The 19798-nt window shown below is 47.7% G+C and overlaps 1 protein-coding gene across 5 annotated transcripts in view; it reads left to right on the top strand.

The window, feature by feature from the left end:
* Positions 1-19798, top strand: part of SLC5A6 (solute carrier family 5 member 6) — a 318876-nt gene that overhangs the window by 219153 nt on the left and 79925 nt on the right. For all 5 annotated transcript variants that reach the window (XM_085613195.1, XM_085613191.1, XM_085613193.1 and 2 more), the window contains 2 exons: positions 7901-7989; positions 13124-13236. In XM_085613195.1, the coding sequence (XP_085469321.1) occupies positions 7901-7989; positions 13124-13236 (202 nt within the window). The remainder of the gene's footprint in view (positions 1-7900; positions 7990-13123; positions 13237-19798) is intronic.

Here is a 19798-nt window from a genome sequence, read left to right on the forward strand (position 1 = left end):
TGTTCTATTTGTGCCAAAGTTGTTAAGAGTCCTTCAAAGCTGCCTACATCTGATCCATTACCAGTGATGTTGTTTCATGCTACAAGTAAGAAATTAATTTTGTCATAGGCTACCAAACAGTAGACATGGGTAAAGGTAATCCATTACTCAGAGATTTCCAGATTTAGTTAAGCCTCCAGTAGTTGCTCCTGTGTTCCCTAAGCTTCCATGGTAACCGTAACTCTGGCCTGTATGAGTGACCACTATTGGGTGGTAATCTAGCTTTCAAGAGACCTCGTACTGAGTGTTTGGCTCTCAACTTCTTGCACTCAAATCCCTCATTACCCATCTCGCTTGAACCACGCTATCCTACATATTCTCCGCTACTGCTCCCTTACCGAACCCAGCCAATAAACATCCACTCTTTGAAGGACTTTATTCTGCTCCATTCATTCCTATACCAATTTCACAATGATCTTGAATCCCTGCTTCACTCAATGTCCTTTAATCAACCCAGGAACATCTTGAGAAAAACCTTTAATTCACTCTATCTTGTATAAACCTTTACTCCAACTACCGCTGATCCTCAGTCTTGAATCTTTTCCAGCAATCACTGTATCAAAACTCTCGAAATACATCAATGAACGCTTATCAATTTTACGTTTGCTCTAAACACTCCTAAATCTTATTTATTCCTAGAACGTATTACCACACTATAAACCTACTCAAAATGTGGTTTGTACTATGAACAATCTTCTCTCCCACCTCATCCTTCAGCCTCATCTGAGCATCAGAATTTGCTACTTAAGTCTCTTCTAAGATCTGAAAAATGTGGAGTCTCTCAATTTCTTGTAATTTGATCCAGCTAATTCCTCATTCTTCTCACCATCATAGTTCAAGAGTACAACCAAATTATCCTCCCTTACACTAAGCTCAGCTACCATATTAATCCCTGTACTTAAGAAGGCAAACTCTTGTGCACCGGCTGAGCTTTTCAGCCCACAAATCTTCAAACATTTTCTCTCTCCTCATGTGGTATCTCCTGCCTAACATCCCTCTTCACCCCTCTGACAACCCACTTATGTACCATCAATGCTTACTACCTGCAGTTACCAAACCGCAACTTCCGAAACCCACCACCAGTCCATCATCTTCTATTTCAACTTCCTTTCAGTTTAAAAACCTTAGTATCGCCCACATTCCTCACCCCCACAACCTACTAAAACGCCTTTCAATTTGGCTCTCAGACTCCGCTCTCCATTGAAACTGCACTCATCCGTGAGCCAGATTTATAACCCCTGCCTATCACAACAATAATAACATTTCTCAACCTCTCTGTGGCATTTGATTCTGCCAGTCATTCAACCCTACTTTTCTCACTTAATGACCTGGGTACCTCCAATCAAGCACTCACCTTATTGTCCTATCTTTATGATCAATTCTTCTCCGTATCCTGGCGTTCATCGCTTTCCCCACGAACCGATGTGGCTAATAGTCACACAAGGCTCACTTCTGGGTCCAGCCCTTTTATCCGTCTACACCACAAACTGAGAAGGCTTGGTCTCATCCTTTGGTTTCTCTTGTAATTGTTATGCCCACGGCACAACTTTAATACCGAATCTTCAGCCTGAAGGTTGCCTCTCAGCCCTCATTTCATTGCAGTTGATCCCCTCGAGCTAAACTCCTCTAAAACTAAAAGCATTAACTTACTGATATGAGTGAAGGAATGAAAAACATCTATCGATCACACAGCTACTTCTAGAAGTGTCACGGTGCTAACAAGACTCATGGGACCTGCAGGCAACAGCCGGTTATGCTGAAGCAAGTAGCCATGTTTGCAGTAGCTTTCAAAACTGCTTTTCATTGTTAATTGTGAGCTATTTGGCCAGAAGCAGATGCCAGGCTTGTGCAGCCCAGAAAGAGAATAGGAAAAGCCACCTTTTTTACACATCTAACAGTAGAAACATTGACAATAGCGCATCAGATCAGCGGAGTGATCTTGACGGCCAACAGTGGCTAAACCGGACCGATAGATACTGGGGACCGTAGCCATACAAGGCTCTAATAGTCCACCTCAAGGTTTGAAACAGCATCCTATTCTTTGCTGACAGCTATTGCAGGGCCAAGAGATGATGGGAGATAGAAGCATGACAACAGAATTTCAGAAGTAGATGGGCTGCAGCATCCTGCACCACCTGCAGTCGCTTCATTAAACAACCTGGTAAACCGAAGTACAAGACATTTGCATAGTCCACTCATGAGGTGATTAGAGCATGGGCAACTGTTTTCAAGGAGTGTAGTGGCAGAAGGAAGAGAATTCTTTTAATGCCAATTGCCGCGCAAAGCGAATCCCAACCACAGCAACGACTTGTGGCTGCAAAGAGCACCGACTGTCAAGTTTGCCTCCCAAATTACTTGCTACTGTGGCTTGTGTTGGGGTAGGAGGCAAGGAGTCAGGCCAACAATTCATCCACCACTCGAAATGAAAACATGCGAACAGCAACATTTCGTGGTTGTCACAATTGCGTTGCGGGTTGCTAGAGACGCATCCAGTTTAATACAGACACTAAGCAGGTTTTAAAGGAATACTGTACTGTAGATGGCCCATTCAAGAGAGAGGAAATGAGACATAGACATAGAAGCACCCATTAAATAAGTTTGTTTCTCTAACGATGCACTTACTTCAGGGCCACTGGCCAGAACCCTAAGTGTGTATTGAACCTGACAGGAGCAAAGAACCATTTGTTACTATGATACCCTCTGCCTCCTGAAGAAGAATGTTCTCGCAACTTCTTGAATGTGGCTAGCCCATTACTGGTCTCACATCTTGGGCTGGGTAGAGTGCTGCAGCCGTTTGTTGTTCGGCCGGCCTCGCCTTGCACTCGTGGACAAGGTTCTAAACATTGCCATCAGGACCCTCCACAGTCTCCCCGGGCACGAACCCTACCTCTTCCTGTGTCCTTTTTTAAATTAGTGTTTGTGATTTACATCATTTGAGTTGCCTATGGTTCATGTACATTGATTTTCATTTCCCTGCCTCAGGAACTCACGTTGTTAGCAGTGGGTTCCCTTTTGCCTTTAATACACACCCTGCCTCTTTCCATAATCACCAAATTGTCTGGCTGTTAGAAAAACATTGTGTAAACTACTAGTCTACAAAGTCTGGTATGTTAATCCATAATGCGCCACTACACAAGGAAATTTAAACCTCGGTTTTACTCCTAAACCTTCATCATCTGAATCACAGTGCGGCTCTTTGTACCTGCTTGGCCCACACTGTTGCAATCAGCACTCCCCAGATCTCACCTCCATCTTCTCATTTTCTGCCTTCAAGGCTGCTCTGAAGATGCATATTTCAATGAAACCTTCAAAGCAGTTGTCTCCTGAGCGCTCATCTCCCACTTTCCCTAATCCTCATGTAACGAGGATATGACGTCTGTATGTTGAATGTCATTCATTTCCATGTACTGTCCCATAATGGTTATTCAGTTTGGGGCTTATGCACAAAAAATCCTAAATATTTATCACTCAACCTGTTTCTAGTCTCCTATAGGTTTCTTTTTTAAATTGATTCTTATTGCTCAGATAAATGCCCCATACGAGGAGAAGCATTTCGAAAACAGCAATTTTGAAATGACAATATTTCAGTGTTTATTTCATGAGCATTTTAATTAGTTGTCATACATTGTTCCAGAATTTGAACGTGGAGAGGGTGGCACTTAGTTATTCACTTAGCCATATAAACACTCTATAACCTCCCAGACAATCATGGGTCTCCCCTTCATGGGTCAATCATGGATCTCCCTTCATGGGTCAATCATGGATCTCCCTTTGCTGACATTCAGACTCAGTGGCTCATAGGTCATGATAGTCTTGAGGGTCCTGCATGAGGCTGCTCTAGTCTTCTTCAGCCATACATTGGCCCACTGAACAGTAATGTGAATCTTGTGCTCTTATTTGCTTTAACCCCCTTGTCATCTACAAAGCAAGCAGCACCACATCTACATAGCAATACTTTCCTGACTTACTAAATTAAAACTTATTTTCTGATGAGCTCTGAGCTGCGGCCTTCCTCCCTATCCTTATGATCTAAAAACACACCTTCAAGTGAGGAAAATCCCGCACACCATTCGCTTCACCACCTCACCTAGCTACCATCCAAAACCGTACAGGATTGTGTCAGCTATATTAGTTGGACCCTATGTGTGTTTATAAATTGCTACCTGTATCTTTCTTGTTGATGTCTGTCTCTTACACACTTAGTCACCCACATACTCCATCACCTCTTTGTGCCTCTCAGAACTGTATAGGTCTTGTACCCTTCTTGATGTATCCACACACATTCCTTCTAGAAATGCTTTTACCTGTTTGACTCTAACTATTGAACAGCCTCTGTTCAATGGTTAGAGTCAAACAGAGGCATACCCTCAGAGGGTATGCCTCTGTAGAGCTATTGTCCATTCATGGTCGGAAGGAGAAACTTGTGATCAGAGATTAGTATTGGGCATTTAATGATTGGTCAGTTCACTCCAGCTCACCAAGAGCTGTACAGGTTATGGATGCTTCAGCAGTACTCTCCAGCTCATTAAGAGCTGTTCAGGTTTTGGGTGCTTGGTCAGTGCTCTCCAACTCACCGAGAGCTGCACAGGGTTTTAAGTCCTTGGTCAGTGCTCTCCAGCTCACCAAGAGCTGTACAGGGTTTTAAATCATTGGTCAGTGCTCTCCAGCTCACCAAGAGCTGTACAGGGTTTTAAATCATTGGTCAGTGCTCGCCAGCTCACCAAGAGCTGTTCAGGTTTTGGTTCATTGGTCAATGCTCTCCAGCTCACCAAGAGCTGCACAGGGTTTTAGGTCCTTGGTCAGTGCTCTCCAGCTCACCAAGAGCTGTACAGGGGTTTAAATCATTGGTCAGTACTCTCCAGCTCACCAAGAGCTGTTCAGGTTGTGGGTGCTTGGTCAGTTCACTCCAGCTCACCAAGAGCTGCACAGGGTTTTAAATCATTGGTCAGTGCTCTCCAGCTCACCAAAAGCTGTTAACGTTTTGGTTGCTTGGTCAGTGCTCTCCAGCTCACCAAGAGCTGTTCAGGGTTTGGTTGCTTGGTCAGTGCTCTCCAACTCACCGAGAGCTGCACAGGGTTTTAAGTCCTTGGTCAGTGCTCTCCAGCTCACCAAGAGCTGTACAGGGTTTTAAATCATTGGTCAGTGCTCTCCAGCTCACCAAGAGCTGTACAGGGTTTTAAATCATTGGTCAGTGCTCGCCAGCTCACCAAGAGCTGTACAGGTTATGGATGCTTCAGCAGTACTCTCCAGCTCATTAAGAGCTGTTCAGGTTTTGGGTGCTTGGTCAGTGCTCTCCAACTCACCGAGAGCTGCACAGGGTTTTAAGTCCTTGGTCAGTGCTCTCCAGCTCACCAAGAGCTGTACAGGGTTTTAAATCATTGGTCAGTGCTCTCCAGCTCACCAAGAGCTGTACAGGGTTTTAAATCATTGGTCAGTGCTCGCCAGCTCACCAAGAGCTGTTCAGGTTTTGGTTCATTGGTCAATGCTCTCCAGCTCACCAAGAGCTGCACAGGGTTTTAGGTCCTTGGTCAGTGCTCTCCAGCTCACCAAGAGCTGTACAGGGGTTTAAATCATTGGTCAGTACTCTCCAGCTCACCAAGAGCTGTTCAGGTTGTGGGTGCTTGGTCAGTTCACTCCAGCTCACCAAGAGCTGCACAGGGTTTTAAATCATTGGTCAGTGCTCTCCAGCTCACCAAAAGCTGTTAACGTTTTGGTTGCTTGGTCAGTGCTCTCCAGCTCACCAAGAGCTGTTCAGGGTTTGGTTGCTTGGTCAGTGCTCTCCAGCTCACCAAGAGCTGTTCAGGGTTTGGTTGCTTGGTCAGTGCTCTCCAGCTCACCAAGAGCTGTTCAGGGTTTGGTTGCTTGGTCAGTGCTCTCCAGCTCACCAAGAGCTGTTCAGGGTTTGGTTGCTTGGTCAGTGCTCTCCAGCTCACCAAGAGCTGTTCAGGGTTTGGTTGCTTGGTCAGTGCTCTCCAGCTCACCAAGAGCTGCACAGGTTTTGAACGCTTGGTCAGTGCTCTCCAAGAGCTTCACAGGGTTTTAAGTTTTTGGTCAGTGCTCTCCTGCTCACCAAGAGCTGTTCAAGTTTGGGGTGCTTGGTCAGTGCTCACCAAGAGCTGCACAGGGTTTTAGGTCCTTGGTCAGTGCTCTCCAGCTCACCAAGAGCTGTACAGGGGTTTAAATCATTGGTCAGTTCACTCCAGCTCACCAAGAGCTGCACAGGGTTTTAAGTCCTTGGACAGTGCTCTCCAGCTCACCAAGAGCTGCACAGGGGTTTGAGTGCTGGGTCAGTGATGTCCATCTCACCAAGAGCTGTACAGGTTTTGGTTGCTTGGTCAGTGCTCTCTGCTCACCAAGAGCTGCTCAGTTTTTGTTTGCTTGGTCAGTACTCTCCAGCTCACCAAGAGCTGTTCTGGGTTCGGGTGTTTGGTCCGGTAGCTCCATCTCACCAAGAGCTGTACAGGTTGTGGTTGCTTGGTCAGTGCTCTACAGCTCACCAAGAGCTGCTCAGTTTTTGTTTGCTTGGTCAGTACTCTCCAGCTCACCAAGAGCTGCAGAGGTTTTGAGCGCTTGGTTACTGCTCTTTAGCTCACAAAGAATTGTACAGGTTTTGGGTGCTGGGTCTGTGCTCACCAGCTCACCAAGAGCTGTAAAGGTGTTGGTTGCTTGATCAGTGCTCCGCAGCTCACCAAGAGCTGTAAAGGTTTTGAGTGCTGGGTCTGTGCTCACCAGCTCACCAAGAGCTATTCAGGTTTTGGGTGCTTGGTTAGTGCCCTACAGCTCACCATGATCTGTTAAGGTTTTCAGTGCTTGCAGCCCACAGCTCACAAAGAGCTGTTTAGTTTTCGGTTGCTTGGTTAGTGCTCTCCAGCTCACCTTAAGTGTTTAGGTACTGAATGTGTTGTGCTCTCCATTTCATCAAGAACTGTTCTGGTTTTAAGTGCTTGGTTAGTGCCCTGCAGCTCACCATGATCTGTTCAGGTTTTCAGTGCTTGCAGCCCACAGCTCACAAAGAGCTGTTTAGTTTTCGGTTGCTTGGTCCGTGCTCTCCAGCTCACCTTAAGTGTTTAGGTACTGAATGCGTTGTGCTCTCCATTTCATCAAGAACTGTTCTGGTTTTAAGTGCTTGGTTAGTGCCCTGCAGCTCACCATGATCTGTTCAGGTTTTCAGTGCTTGCAGCCCACAGCTCACAAAGAGCTGTTTAGTTTTCGGTTGCTTGGTTGGTGCTCTCCAGCTCACCTTAAGTGTTTAGGCACTGAATGCGTTGTGCTCTCCATTTCATCAAGAACTGTTCTGGTTTTAAGTTCTCGGTGAGTGCTCTCAAGCTCACCAAGAGCTGTGGCCAGGGTTTCAGTGCGTGCAGTCCACAGCTCACTTCGAGCTGCACAGTTTTTTGGCACACCCACCCACACTCTGGTAGAGAAGCGAGAGGCATTGCTTGTGTAATACCGGTAATTTGTTGCGAATTCAATCCACAAATGTTTCCTTGCTTTTGGCTGCTATCCAACGCCCGAGTTTGTTGTTGTTGTACAATGTGGCACAGTGCTTGTGAAAGATCTGGAATATGTGCTGACAAGAGTGCTCAGTAGGTTAAAGGCGTACAGCTATCATCTGCAGTAATCTGTTTCACAAGTTGGACTCCAGCGAAGGCCATGCCGGCGATCTTTTCTACTGAGCTCATTACATTTAGAACCAATAAACTGGGTAACTGCAGCAATTGACGGTGCTTAGAAATGTCAGAAGTGCTCTATAAAGCGCTATATTAAAAACGTTATTATAATAATCAGCATTATTATTGCTACTTCTCAGGGGCTTTGGTCTCACTGGGTCATTTCTTCCCCTTCTTCTGTCCTGCCCCAGATGGTGCTGTATTTTGTGATGGACATTCTGAAAGACCTGCCTGGGCTGCCGGGGCTGTTTGTCGCCTGTCTCTTCAGTGGCGCTCTCAGGTAAGTGCATGTTGGCTTTGTGTTCTCTCTTGGGGCACCCTAGGCATCAAGGATGTTAATTAGAGGCAGTGGGGGTAGCAGCTGTAACCTTGACCTGACCTTCAGTATCTCTGCCCAGGCCTCGGGAGTCATGACACAGAAGCATGGACACAAATTAAGCAGAGCTATTAGAACCCTGCTCGCACTCTGTCTACCAACCAAAAACAAGTAGTGGGCTCCTAGGGTACTAGATGGGGCCGCAGAGCAACCTTATGATGTAATCGGGTCAAAGGGGCAGGATCTCATTTCTCATGCCCCAGCATTAAAGTGATCTGCCCCCCCACCCCCACACTCGACATCACCAGCTAGTGCTATGGGAAGACATTGAAACGTTGTAGGAACAACGTTTCGCCTCCCAGGTTAACATCTGATCCTCTAACACTATTGTATGTGCTGGCTGCTGGCGTTTGATGTATTTTGAGAGGCCGGTGTGACATGATGTAAAGGACACGTTTCCAAAGGGGCGGTGTCCAGTTCGCTGATAGCGCATAACGTCTTGCAGGAATTCCAGCCCTTCTTGATGCCATGCTTAGGGGCTGAGGGTTTCACAAACATACATTTTTACTACTCCTTTGTTACTTTACCTGGTGCTTCAATAAGGGTGCAGGAAGATAAATGTGACAGCATAGTTGCTGCAGTGTGCAATCCTTTGGCGCATTGTCCTCTCCAAGAATGACCGGGCACACTGGGGTGAAGTACAGAAAACGAGATAATGAGTTTGTTTCTGAGGGGGAACTTATTTCAACACCACTATTCGGTGTGCCCTTGATGCCACTGACACTGTGGCGCATGTAACGCCTGGCTGTGCGTCTATGGTTTCAAACCAGAAGTACAGCAGCATCTGCTCAACCTGCCCTTCGATGGGCAGCACTCCGCTTAAAGGAGGCCTACTTTTAGATCCCTATCTACCCTGCACATCACGTGTGCCTCTGGTTCAGGGTAAGTGGGCAGCATTTTCAGTTCAAAGTGCTACCTTCAGTGTCACCGCAGCCCCCAGCGTGTTCATAAAGTGCATTGCCATGGTAGTCACTTATCTCAGGCGGTCTTATTCAGTTGACTGGCTGATCAAGTGCACAAATGAGCGACAGTGCCTGGCCATAGTCAGGCCACCATAGACCAAATGTACAGTCTAGGGTTTACCATCAACAAGGTAAAGTTACACTTTCAGCCTCTTCAGTTTCAACATTTCTTAGGGACAGACCTCAACATAGTCACCGGAACAGCTGATTGCAGCCTAGTAAGAGACCTCGCTTACAAGTCTTTACTGCCTCTTTTTCAGCTAGATCACCAACTAATGGTAAGGACGGTCACGCGCTTCATTGACATGATGGCCTCTTGTATTACTATAATGTCCCACACCCGCTACACATGTGCCCGTTGCAGGAGTGCCTAGCTGCACAGTGGTCACGAGCAGAGGGTCACTGGGAAAATCTAGTTTTGAAAGGGGCCAGCACCCATTGCTCTCTACAGTGGTGGAACAGTAGTAATCTGTTGCAAGGCCGGTCCTTTTTCAACCCAGTACCACAAGTGACCATCACAACGGACGCTTCCCTCACCTGATGGGAACCGCACTTATAGGGCTTAACCGTTCATGGCTTGTGGACATGCCATCAACTGACTATCCATATCAACTACCTGGAGCTACTGGCCATCCAGTTAGCACTCAAAGCTTTCAACATTCACATTCAGCACAGAGAGGTCCTCGTACAACAAACAACTTGACCACCAAGTAATATCTCCAGTAAAAGGGTGGCACACAATCGCCACATTTGTCTGCATTGGCTCAGAGCATTTGGCGATGGGCAATTCACCACAGTCGATCTACTGGTGTTGTACAGAAGCAGACAGCTACTTTGCAGACCTGCTTAGCAGGATGTAGCAACAGGTCCACGAGTGGGTACTACAGCTGCAAGTTCTGCTCCCTTACTACTTTCATTGGGGTTTCCAGACATAGGCTTCTTCGCCACTGCTGAAAACGCCACATTCCCAAACCGCCTCCAGGATCCCACACCCACATTTCATGGGCAGTGCGGTATGGATGAACTGAAAGGGGATATTTGCCTGAGATTCTCCCGCTCCTTTCATTTGGGGTTCTTAGGCTTCTGCAAACACCCCTCACTCTAATCCTAGTGGCTCCAGCGTGGGCCAGACAGACCTAGTTCACAGCTCAACTAGACCTCTCCCTAGCGCCACATGAGAGGCTGCCCAAACATCCAGACCTTCTGACCCAGAGCCAGGGCCTATTCAGGCACCCGAAGCCCAGAAAACTCAACCTCGCTATTTGGCTCCTGAGGTCATAGAATCTGGCTACCTCAATCTCCCTCCTGAGTATATGTTCATCCTCCAGGAGGCCCGAAGGCCCACCACGCTGGCCTGCTATGCAGCCAAATGGAAAAGATTTGTCCACTACTGTCTCACTAAAAAGATAGATCCTCTCAAGCTCACTGTTGCAGACCTAGTCTGCTTCATTTACCGATGTCAGGTCTTTTCTACGCATCTATCTGACTGCATTTTGCTGCAGATGCTGCCTATCTTCAGAATAGGGAACATACTTCACAATTCAGGATTCCTGTCATTATGGCATTAATGAAGGGACTGAATTGGGTCATCCCGCCCAGGGGTCGCACTCTGGAACCTCAAGACTGTTTTCACACAACTCACGGTCCCTCCCTTGAACCTCTCCATTTTTGCACTCTAGAGTGCCTGTTCTGGAAGGTAGCTTTCCTAGTAGCCATAACCTCACTCGGACGTGTAAGTAAGCTTCAAGCTCTTACCCTACAGGAACCTTTCTTTCAGGTCCTCAATGATAGGGTTGTCCTTACGACAAATCCAAAATTTCTATCTAAGCTGGTGTCTTCTTTCCACCTAAACCTAACCATTGAACTCCCTGGGTTCTCCACACACCCAGACTCCGTGGGAGAAAGGGCCCTTCACACTCTAGATGTTAAGAGAGCCCTCAACCCATTCCTGAAACCCAGCAGCGGTTTGTCTCCTTATCAAAACCACACAAGGGGCTTGCTCTCTCCAAAGCGGGCATAGCTCGGTGGTTGGTCAAATGCATTCAAACTTATTATGCCAAAGCCAAGAGACCATTACATGCCCTACCCACAAAAAGGGGGCATCCAAGGATTTCCTTGGTATCATCCCTATAGCTAACATATGTAAAGCTGCTTTCAGGTCCACCCCACACACTATCACCAAGCATTAGTATGTGGACATGTTAGCTCGTCAACAAGCCACCAAGAGCCAGGCTGTCCTAAGTAGACTTTCCGGGCGACATCGTCCAGCAAGCCACCGCTACGGGGACATCTGCTTTACAGCCTGTACAGTACATGTGTACCTACATCTACACATGCACCGAGTGGAAAATATTACTCTGTAGGCATTGTTTGTGGCATGTAGTGCTGTAGATTCATGTGCACCCACCCTTCCTCTCAGCATCCTCAGGTTGTTGCAGATCCTCTTTTTTTTCTAACTCTTTGCATGAACATCTTTGTCTGTTTCCTGTTGCTACATTTCATCTTCGTTCATTGAGTAAGTAAGAATTTATTGTTTTGTTAATAAAACCTTAACAATTTTCACATAAAAAGCATAGTACAGCGTAAATCGAAAATCAAAGAGCTTATCGTAAAACGTTGATACCTGGTTAATGTCAAACAATAAAAAGCATTGGCATAGCCAATAGGTCTCGCCTTTGGAACCTTATAAGTGTTTAGTTATCCAGCACAATATCCTTGGTGCAACAACATCAAGTGTTGCATGGCTCCCAGCTAGATCTAGTGGCTATGCCAATGCTTGTTTACATGACTTTCAGCCATGCTGAACAACAGCTGTGCTGCTATTTAGCATGGCAAAAAGACATTGATATTGAAAACACCAATAGCTCTCGGATTGCCGAGACATATTGGCTTTGCCAATGCTTGCTACTGCCACCTTCTAGTTTCCCAAAATAAATGTTACCGATCTCTAAAGGACACTTAGGCCAATGCCATTGGGAAGTGAGACAAGTTTCAGAGCAGAGAAGGCCAGCTTTGAGAAGAAATACTAAAGCTATGACTGTATAGCAATATGTGACTCCCAACACTACATTGCAGTAGCATGCATACCATATGAATCAGCACTACATGCCATGAATTATTCTTAGAGGGTAAAAACCTTTTCCTTATAATTCATTTCCATAGTTTTGATCATCATTGAAATTGAGCTATTACAGAGCTCTCCTTACTTTTTCCTGTGTTTGTACTATAAAAATAGCACATACATGAAAAAATACATACATTACATGTGATTGCTAGGTTAGCTATGTGTCATTTTAGTGAAAATACAAAACTATACCGAATAAAGGGCACTAAAGTATAATATGTTTTTCTCAGATCGGAACTATACATTATCACAGTTGGTTTCCAAAATTAATGTTTGACTGTGGCATCAATTTCCACTAATTTTGAAAGTTTGCTTGCATGAAAAGCCATTGTCAAGCTCATGTGTGCAGCTCAGCTTCTGGTTGTTTGAATTAATATATGTACTCCAAAATTTTAAAAGGGTGTATTCGAAATAAAAATGTGTACATTTTCAGAAATCATGAGCTGGTGTTTGTAAAAAAGTTGCTGAATTTCCAATATGTATTTAGAGCTGATATTTTGGTGACTGTTTATCTGGGTTTGGTGAAACTTGTACTTATGATATTACCTTAGTGTGAGGCGCACTGCAGCTATGGCTGTTATGATTTACTCTTTAGAGGCATTACACACTGACAAATCTTTGTTTTTACATTACTTCTGACAACCGTGCCTGATAAACTGAGGTGATCACTGCTAGTAATCTTGCATATGGTAACTGCTAATGCAATCCTGTCTGATGTGGTCACTATTACAGCACTACAAATATTAGTAGTTTGGGATACTTTTCTTTAAACATAAGTAGTTCCTATTTGAAGAAAAGGTTAGTAATAGAAGTTAGTAATAGAATTTGGCCTTTAAACTGTGCTGAATGTTTTAAGTAATCATTTGGAAATGTTTAGACATCGTTTCCAACAAATCTTTAATATTGGGTCATGATTCCACAGCACATTCTAATTCAGTTTATTCTCTTTCAGCACCATATCTTCGGCTTTTAATTCCTTAGCCACTGTTACCATGCAGGACTTGGTAAAACCCCACTTCCCAGACCTCTCAGAATCACGCGCCACCATGATTTCCAAGATTCTTGGTGAGTCTGCGAGTCTTGTATTTTATATGTGACCCAAAATCTGAGAAACTGTTCCTTAATTCTTGCACAGTAACATAACATATTTACACACGCTTGTCACAGTGTATACTTGATGGGTGTATTAGACGTGGAGGGCATTTCAATTTCATTGGTTTTCTTTAAATGCCACCATGTGTCAAATGAAGCATTGCTTTCCTTGGTGTATGGGAAGTGTCAGAATAGCTCCTGAGATTATAAACTGAATTCCAATCCTTACTTTTATTCCCTTCTTCCCTTTCAAACACCCAGTAGATCTGCAGCTATTTTCTCTCGCTGCTACAAAGGACCTCAATCTCTTGTTCCCAGTTCCTCATTGTAGCAGTTACTAATTAGTATTTCAGTAGAGTCACTGGATGAGATTACGATCGTATGAAATCTCAGTGGTAACTGGGTCCTTTGGTATGAAATCTGATTTTTCCCCTGCACTTTACTTTTGATGCTCACGTATTGGGAAGGGAACATGCAGTGAAACATTGCAATGTTTGCATTGGTGGTCCTCAGGGGTTCATCACTGTTGTTGCTTTTGCCTTTGTATGCATGTGTCTATATTTGTGGCTGTGTTTACACAGATAGATGTTTTCACAAAGTGGGAAAAATGCCAGTATCCTTGGTATTTTTTAGACCAAAAGATACACATACATCAGTGCACATGGATCAATAATGATACATGACCATGTATACCGGTAGGTAGAGCCATGCATATCAAAGCAGCACCGGATGTTGTGCAGAGGGGGCACAATGTAAGATTGAAAAAGAGTGTGCAAGGTGATGTGCCCCAGGAAAGTACAAGGTGATGTGTACCAAAAAACATATGTGATGGAGCTGACAGGAACACTGACACCCATATTCCTCAAGAGAGCACTTGGCTGTACTTCGCCTTCGAAGCCCCTTGGCTGTGTCCCCCGGAGGGAGAGCACTGGGCCGTGTCCCTGGGAGGGAGAGCACTGGGCCGTGTCCCTGGGAGGGAGAGCACTGGGCCGTGTCCCTGGGAGGGAGAGCACTGGGCCGTGTCCCTGGGAGGGAGAGCACTGGGCCGTGTCCCCCGAAGGGAGAGCACTGGGCCGTGTTCCCCCTAGGTAGAGCACTTGGCCGTGTTCCCCCTAGGGAGAGCACTTGGCCGTGTTCCCCCTAGGGAGAGCACTTGGCCGTGTCCTTCATAGGGAGAGCACTTGGCTGTGTCCCTCATGGGCAGAGAGCCCTTGGCCGTGTCCTTCGGGGAGAGAGCACTTGGCCGTGTCCCTCGAGAGAGAGCACTTGGCCGTGTCCCTCGGAGAGAGAGCACTTGGCTGTGTCCCTCGGAGAGAGAGCACTTGGCCCTGTTCCTCGCAGAGAGAGCACTTGGCCGTGTCCCTCGGAGAGAGAGCACTTGGCCGTGTCCCTCGGAGAGAGAGCACTTGGCCGTGCCCCTCGGAGAGAGAGCACTTGGCCGTGCCCCTCGGAGAGAGAGCACTTGGCCGTGTCCCTCAGAGAGAGAGCACTTGGCCGTGTCCCTCAGAGAGAGAGCACTTGGCCGTGTCCCTCAGAGAGAGAGCACTTGGCCGTGTCCCTCAGAGAGAGAGCACTTGGCCGTGTCCCTCAGAGAGAGAGCACTTGGCCGTGTCCCTCAGAGAGAGAGCACTTGGCCGTGTCCCTCAGAGAGAGAGCACTTGGCCGTGTCCCTCGGAGAGAGAGCACTTGGCCGTGTCCCTCGGAGAGAGAGCACTTGGCCGTGTCCCTCAGAGGAAGAGCACTTGCTCATGTCCTCTCGGAGGGAGAGCACTTGGCTGTGTCCCTCGGAACCAGAGCAGATGGCCGTGTCCCTCGGAAACAGAGCAGATGGCCGTGTCCTTCGGGAAGAGAGTAGTTGGCCGTGTCCCTAGGAGAGAGAGCAGTTGGCCGTGTCCCTCGGAGTGAGAGCAGTTGGCCGTGTCCTTTGGAGTGAGAACTTGGCCGTGGGCTTTGGGAGAAAACTGGGTTGTGTGCCTCGGGAGAGGACTGGGTTGTGTGTCTCGGGAAAACACTGGGTCGTGTGGCTCAGAAAGAGCACAGAGTCGTTTGTGTCAGGTAGAGCACAGTCGTTTGCGTCAGGGAGAGCACTGGGTCGTTTGTGTCGGGGAGAGCACTGGGTCGTGTGCGTCGGGGAGAGCACTGGGTCGTGTGCGTCGGGGAGAGCACTGGGTCGTGTGCGTCGGGGAGAGCACTAGGTCGTGTGCGTCGGAGAGAGCACTGGGTCGTGTGCGTCGGGGAGAGCACTGGGTTGTGTGCGTCGGGGAGAGCACTGGGTCGTGTGCCACGGGGAGAGCACTGGGTCGTGTGCGTCGGGGAGAGCACTGGGTCGTGTGCCACGGGGAGAGCACTGGGTCGTGTGCCACGGGGAGAGCACTGGGTCGTGTGCCACGGGAGAGCACTGGGTCGTGTGCCACGGGAGAGCACTGGGTCGTGCGCCACGGGGAGAGCACTGGGTCGTGCGCCACGGGGAGAGCACTGGGGTCGTGCGCCACGGGGAGAGCACTGGGGTCGTGCGCCACGGGGAGAGCACTGGGGTCGTGCGCCACGGGGAGAGCACTGGGTCGTGCGCCACGGGGAGAGCACTGGGTCGTGCGCCACGGGGAGAGCACTGGGTCGTGCGCCACGGGGAGAGCACTGGGTCGTGCGCCACGGGGAGAGCACTGGGTCGTGCGCCACGGGGAGAGCACTGGGTCGTGCGCCACGGGGAGAGCACTGGGTCGTGCGCCACGGGGAGAGCACTGGGTCGTGCGCCACGGGGAGAGCACTGGGTCGTGCGCCACGGGGAGAGCACTGGGTCGTGCGCCACGGGGAGAGCACTGGGTCGTGCGCCACGGGGAGAGCACTGGGTCGTGCGCCACGGGGAGAGCACTGGGTCGTGCGCCACGGGGAGAGCACTGGGTCGTGCGCCACGGGGAGAGCACTGGGTCGTGCGCCACGGGGAGAGCACTGGGTCGTGCGCCACGGGGAGAGCACTGGTTTCTTTGCTGCGGGAGAGCACTGGTTTCTTTGCTGCGGGAGAGCACTGGTTTGTGTGCCGCGGGAGAGCACTGGTTTGTGTGCCGCGGGAGAGCACTGGTTTGTGTGCCGCGGGAGAGCACTGGTTTGTGTGCCGCGGGAGAGCACTGGTTTGTGTGCCGCGGGAGAGCACTGGTTTGTGTGCCGCGGGAGAGCACTGGTTTGTGTGCCGCGGGAGAGCACTGGTTTGAGTGCCGCGGGAGAGCACTGGTTTGTGTGCCGCGGGAGAGCACTGGTGTGTGTGCCGCGGGAGAGCACTGGTGTGTGTGCCGCGGGAGAGCACTGGTGTGTGTGCCGCGGGAGAGCACTGGTTTGTGTGCCGCGGGAGAGCACTGGTTTGTGTGCCGCGGGAGAGCACTGGTTTGTGTGCCGCGGGAGAGCACTGGTTTGTGTGCCGCGGGAGAGCACTGTGTCGTGTGCCGCGGGAGAGCACTGTGTCGTGTGCCGCGGGAGAGCACCGTGTCGTGTGCCGCGGGAGAGCACCGTGTCGTGTGCCGCGGGAGAGCACTGTGTCGTGTGCCGCGGGAGAGCACTGTGTCGTGTGCCACGGGAGAGCACTGTGTCGTGTGCCGCGGGAGAGCACTGTGTCGTGTGCCGCGGGAGAGCACTGTGTCGTGTGCCGCGGGAGAGCACTGTGTCGTGTGCCGCGGGAGAGCACCGTGTCGTGTGCCGCGGGAGAGCACCGTGTCGTGTGCCGCGGGAGAGCACCGTGTCGTGTGCCGCGGGAGAGCACCGTGTCGTGTGCCGCGGGAGAGCACAGTGTCGTGTGCCGCCGTGTCTGCCTGCCACTGGAGAGCAGTGTGTCCGCCTGCCGCGGGATAGCAGTGTGTCCGCCTGCCGCGGGATAGCAGTGTGTCCGCCTGCCGCGGGAGAGCAGTGTGTCCGCGGGAGAGCAGTGTGTCTGCCTGCCGCGGGAGAGCAGTGTGTTTGCCTGCCGCGGGAAAGCAGTGGGTCATGTGCTGCGGAGAACGCACTAAGTCATGAGCGCATTGCTCTAGAGAGCACTGGTCGTGTGCATATAAAAGGCAGCAAGTGATGTCCTGGTTAGGAGCACCAGGTTGCATGTATTACATGGGCACAGGTCGGTACATTGCATGTGTAATATTTTCATCCAGTCCTACCGTTTTTCACCAACAACCTTTTGCATGTTGAAATGTTTAACCTATTCATTTAGTTAAATAGCCAGACTTGGTGAAGGTGTCGTACATGACTTTTGAAGAATAAAAAGACATTTCCTCCAGTTGCAGGTGGCATAGCTCGTGGGAGGGGGGGGTCACACTGGGGGGTGTCGCATGGGGAGGTCACGCAGGGGGGTTAATTTAATGTTTTTTAAAAATATTTGTGATTGGTGTGTACACCGCCCCGCCAGCGGCTTATGGGGAGGCCATGTTCTCCATGCAGGCTGCAGTGCAGCCTGCATTGAGATGGGCAGAGTGTGCATGACTGGTTTGGGCGGCCAGGGGGCCAACCATGCAGTCTTTGCGCACTTGGGAGTGGGCAGACACACCACTCCTCCCCTGCCCTGCTCTCAGAGCAGCTCCTTAAACCCGTCCACCCACAACCAAACATAAAATGGTAATACCTGAAAGTTATTACCATTTTATGTTTCTGCTTCTTGCACTGCGAGAAAGCAGTGGGGCGACGCTCCTCCGCCCTAGTGGAGGAGCCGCCCCTGAGGTTCCTCCTTCCGAGAATTTGGCATGTTTGTTTTAGTGCTTTAAAGTTTTCTCTGCGTACTCTTTGTTCAGCATTCTGAACGTGTTTCCTAAGTAACAGGGCTATCCACAAAAACAACGTACTTTTGTGAGTAATTTACACGTTTGATTTACGTATCGACTTTTGAGTAACTTACTTTTGGCTATTTACAAAATTTGAGTAAAAATGTGCCTGAAGAAAGGGTGGAGCCAAATGTACAAGTGTAAATTACTACTGCCAAAAAAGAAATAGGAGTTAAGTCCTAAATCAAGCATGACCAATCACAGGCATTGCAACACACATCCATTGAAAATGATAGCTGTAGTTTTCTAAATAAAATAAAAACCCAACTTTAAATTAAATGCTTAAAATAAAAAAAATAGTTTAACATAATTTAATGCTTAATCAATATTTAAAAATCATAATTATTTAATTATAAAATGTTTACATTTTTTCTATTTTACAAATAAATGTAAAATTGCGTTTCATCAGAATAAAATGTAATTACTTTTATTTAATTGTATACATCACTTTTAATAATTAAGTATAGGAGAAAAGTAAAAAAAAAAGCAAAAGAACATAGTTTGTTTAACTTGATTTCAATTGTCAAAATATTTTTATATTAAATTATAATGTTAATGAATTTTATAAATTTTCATTGTAAAAAATAAATGCCATAGCACTTTTAACTTAAATTTAAACTAAATCTTTAATTATTGGAAACATATCAAATTAAAAATTATTTTACTGAATTTTAAATTGGAAAATTAATTCCCGCCTAAGGTTGTTTTTTTTATTATTATGCTTTGATCTTTAAATGTGATGCATAGAATTAAATAAAAGTAATTTAGTTATATTTTTAAAAACACTAATATTACACTAACTTTTTTTGATTAACTTTATTGGCATTTAAGTTTCAAAAAGACAAATGTTGAAACAGCGCGGTCCCCTATTTCCCATTATTCCTCATCGCATCATGTCAGTCCCAACAGTTTCACATTGCGCTACATTATCTATACAAGTCGTAAGATCTAAGTAAGAGCCTTTCTATCTGTACCCTCTTTGTTGGTGTCTTGTGTATCTCTTATACATTCCCCAAAGGCATACAAGCATTATGCCAATCCTAACTTGGGTTTACCCTTCCCTGCCCCTCTCCCCTCCCTTCCCAACTATAGTCCCGGCTGTCATGGGTTTTGTTATGGTTGGCATGTACTAATCCTTAATGCCAGGTTTATATCGAACTGTACCCTTATCCTAACGTCTCCTGTGTGATGTAGCCCCCGTCTCATGTATGGATTCCTTGGTCCCCGTGTCCTGCTCCTCTTGAAGTCCTGTAACATTTGATACCAATGCTGGAGGTCACCTTCTAGCTTTTCATCTTTTCGAACCATCTTGATTTGTACCCTTCCCGCTGTTTCCCGTTCACACATATCCTTCATCCATTACTCTACCCTTGGAGGTCTCGGACGCAGCCATACTATTACGATTGGCCTCTTCACCAGTACCAGTCCCAGAGAAAGAAAATGTCTACTTAAATTTTTGTTTTTAGGGGTAGGATTAGGCCGAGCAGTACTTGTCTGATCTCTTTGGGGATGTCCCACCCTGTAGCTCTCTGAAGGTGTATAAGCACTGCATCCCAGTAGGGGTCAAGTGTAGGGCATGCCCAAATCATATGGAGGAAGTCCGGCGTCTTTGATCTACCTCAGGGACACTCATCCCCTCGGGTTGGGTAAAACCTATTTAGCCTAGGTGGGGTGAGGTCCACTTGGTGAATTATATTATATTGCAGGAGCTTGAATCTTGCATTGGAGCTAACTATACTCGC

This window comes from Triturus cristatus, chromosome 6 (assembly GCF_964204655.1).
Source record: "Triturus cristatus chromosome 6, aTriCri1.1, whole genome shotgun sequence".
Taxonomy (NCBI): domain Eukaryota; kingdom Metazoa; phylum Chordata; class Amphibia; order Caudata; family Salamandridae; genus Triturus; species Triturus cristatus.